Source organism: Octopus bimaculoides, chromosome 1 (assembly GCF_001194135.2).
Source record: "Octopus bimaculoides isolate UCB-OBI-ISO-001 chromosome 1, ASM119413v2, whole genome shotgun sequence".
NCBI classification, from domain to species: domain Eukaryota; kingdom Metazoa; phylum Mollusca; class Cephalopoda; order Octopoda; family Octopodidae; genus Octopus; species Octopus bimaculoides.
In genome coordinates, this window is record NC_068981.1 from 130,515,874 (window position 1) to 130,518,298 (window position 2,425).

Consider the following 2,425-nt stretch of genomic DNA (forward strand, 5'->3'; position numbering starts at 1 on the left):
GGCTATACATGTGTGTATGTATATAAATGTATGTGTGCGTATGTATATGTGTGTGTCTATGTATATATATATGTGTGTGTGTGTGTATATGTATATATGTGTGTGTATGTATATGTGTGTGTATATATGTATATGTGTGTGGTATATGTATGTATATGTGTGTATGTATGTGTGTGTATATATGTATATGTGTGTGTATGTATGTTTCTGTATATATATATATGTATATATGTGTGTGTGCCTATATATGTATATGTGTGTATATTGCGTGTGCATATATATGTGTGTGTGTGTGTGTGTGTGTGTGTGTGTGTGTGTGTGTGTATGTATACATGTATTTTACACACAAATGCACACACACACACCTGCACACACAAAAATCATGAGACAAACTCCATCTAAATAAATAAGCTAACTCTAACTATTTGTATTTAACTTAATGGTTTCAATTTGTTATTTAACATGCACTGAAAACTTTAGATATATTAGGATTTTATATTTTCAAGATATCCACAACATATTAGTGTTGTTCTTTCCCAAGGAAGGCATTCTTAGATTTATATAATTTCTGTTGTTACAGATCTATTACTGTGAAATTCCTTTTACTCTTTCCAATTTCAATGCTTTATTACAGCACCTTAAGTGTTATTTTGAAAGTCACTTATCTAGTTTAGTTAATAATATTTCCTTTTTAGTGGGTTTTTTCTTGACTTATATCTGTTACGATTCTTATAAAAATCTCTTTAGTTGATTTCAACTTTTTTGCGATTTTTCCCAAATAACCATTTTAAAATGTATAACTAATAATAAAAGGACTGTATTGAGTTTTCATTTTATTCTTCAATGTTTTGAACATTACACTATCTATACCTTGTATTCCAGAAGATCTTTTAAATATATTTTCATTTAGAAAAAAAAGAAAAAAAATTGTTCGCCTTCTGGATAAATGACAGAACTATTTTAATATCCTGATACTAACTTGAGCTACATATTGTGCTCTTCATATATACAAATACCCTAAATCTTTTCTGGTTACATTTTCTGCTTGTTGCTTTTGCAGCGAAATATTTCTATTTAGATTTTCTAACTATTGTATGTCTTATTATTTTTGTCAAAATAATTTTTTTTGGGACAACTTGTGACATTTTTTATTTCCTTCATCATCTGAATTTAAATATATAACATACACCCACATATAAATAACACACTTGCATCAAAGTTCATATAAGCCCTGCTTATTCAGTTCTTAGCAGCATTATATTGTCTGTCTATGTGTTAAATTAGTTGCTGATGAAGCTGGCTGAATTTGAAGGGCAGATCAAGGTGATCAATTAGTTCTGCTCATCGACACTGCTATTGAATGTTTCATCCCTGACAAAAATCATTATACATAGTTCATCTGCAAGCCCAGTTGACCTTTATCTGCATAGCACACTTTTATTTCATTTTCTTTTTTGCACCTGAACTTAAAGATATTTATATTTGTATTTTTGTTGTGCATGTTTTTAGTTAACTTAGCATGGTGTCATATATATATATATATATATATATATATATATATATATATATATTATACACACATACATGCATATATACACTAATGATACGAATGTAATAATTAAAGAATGATTATTGCTTAAAGTTTCTCATTTTTAACTCTAATATCTTTTAGTTATCTTAATTTATTTTTATTTATCTTTATTTTTTGCTAGAAATTAACATTTCTTCTCTGTATTAAAACTAGTTTGAAAAGTTTGTATATATATATAGAGATGCATCCATCTGAATGCTGTGGCTATTTTCAAGGTTACTTCACTGAGTATTTTCTCCCTTTTTGGAACCAAATAAAAAAAATAAAATAAATAAAATTGATTATTCCTTGCTGAGGCTAAATGGTATAGACCAGAGAATGGTAACATTTGTGATTACCAAATACGGGATCGTTTATTAATTAAACCTTTAATTACCAATTACTTGAAAATGGTCACATTCATTCCTATAGATTATTTGCTACATTGTTGATGTTGCTATGATTGTTCTGTTTGCCAATATCAGGTCACATGGAGTTCACCAGCCTGCTCCAAGTTCCTTGCCCTGAGGATGAGGTTAGCTTGCACCCATTTTTTTAGTTTCCTTTCATTCTTCCCTTTTATTTTGTATTTTGCTTCAACACTATTATAACCTTATGCTTTTTTTCTCTGGCTGCTTTTCATATATATTTCCATTTTCATTTCACTCTTGCTTCCCCTTTCAGTTTTCTCATGAAACATTATTGTTATCCACTGTCTATTCTATATCCCTTTGTCCATATGTGGTTTTATTAACCTTTATTCTTTTGTTGCAGTGCCAGCAAAATCTATTAGGTGGTGGGTCATTTGGTAAATATATATATATATATATATATATATATATATATATATATATA

The 2,425-nt window shown here is 28.6% G+C and overlaps 1 protein-coding gene across 9 annotated transcripts in view; it reads left to right on the forward strand.

Annotated features, from left to right (window-relative positions):
* LOC106868390 (protein NDRG3) overlaps positions 1-2,425 on the forward strand; it is a 140,985-nt gene that overhangs the window by 52,499 nt on the left and 86,061 nt on the right. For 6 of the 9 annotated variants that reach the window (XM_052970616.1, XM_052970605.1, XM_052970592.1 and 3 more), the window contains one exon: positions 2,056-2,105. The exons of the other annotated variants lie outside the window; for them this stretch is intronic. In XM_052970616.1, coding sequence (XP_052826576.1) covers positions 2,061-2,105 — 45 coding nt within the window. In that variant the 5' untranslated portion in view covers positions 2,056-2,060. The remainder of the gene's footprint in view (positions 1-2,055; positions 2,106-2,425) is intronic. 9 annotated transcript variants of the gene reach the window in all.